Source organism: Penaeus monodon, chromosome 29 (genome assembly GCF_015228065.2).
Source record: "Penaeus monodon isolate SGIC_2016 chromosome 29, NSTDA_Pmon_1, whole genome shotgun sequence".
NCBI lineage: Eukaryota > Metazoa > Arthropoda > Malacostraca > Decapoda > Penaeidae > Penaeus > Penaeus monodon.
The window spans coordinates 22869189-22869758 of NC_051414.1; the positions used below are offsets into that span (position 1 = coordinate 22869189).

At 31.2% G+C, this 570-nt stretch overlaps 1 protein-coding gene across 2 annotated transcripts in view; it reads right to left on the minus strand.

Moving 5' to 3' along the window:
* LOC119592029 (mpv17-like protein) overlaps positions 1–570 on the minus strand; it is a gene marked incomplete in the record, with an annotated part of 21183 nt that overhangs the window by 14631 nt on the left and 5982 nt on the right. For both annotated transcript variants that reach the window (XM_037940822.1, XM_037940823.1), the window contains 1 exon segment: positions 287–467. In XM_037940822.1, the coding sequence (XP_037796750.1) occupies positions 287–412 (126 nt within the window).

The following is a 570-nucleotide window of genomic DNA, read 5'->3' on the forward strand; positions in this document are numbered from 1 at the left end:
TAGAAAATGAATCTGTAATAAAATGGTATTTAGATAAAATTAACAGTTACAGATCCGAGTTCCTAATTTTGTCTTCTCTATTCCAGGATTTTTATAGTGTGAGAAACTTTATGATTCACTGACTTTAAATAATTTCTTTTGGTGAAAATAAAATATCAATACTTTCTCTAAGACCATATCAACAATTTAGTGATACACTGACAATTACGAATATATTACAATGGATCATAAGCTGTATGATATAAATAAAGATAATTAGCTGTACAAATTAATTCCTGTTACATACCATAATCCTATTGTTGAATGTCTGCTGAAAGAATTCAGCCCCTGTATACAGAGCTCCGTAAGTTATTACATTGCTTACGACAGGTCTTTTTGCCAGGGCATTTTTGACAGCTCTTAGTGCCTGCATCTTCAATGGAACTAGTTCTTGCTCTTGCAACTTCAATTCTATTACTTCTTAATCCCTGTGGAAGTGGTAAATCGTAATCAGAACCCATAAAAACATATGAAATTGAATTACAGTATATTTTTATTCAAAGGGCTGTTAGCATTAATTATGGTGTAACC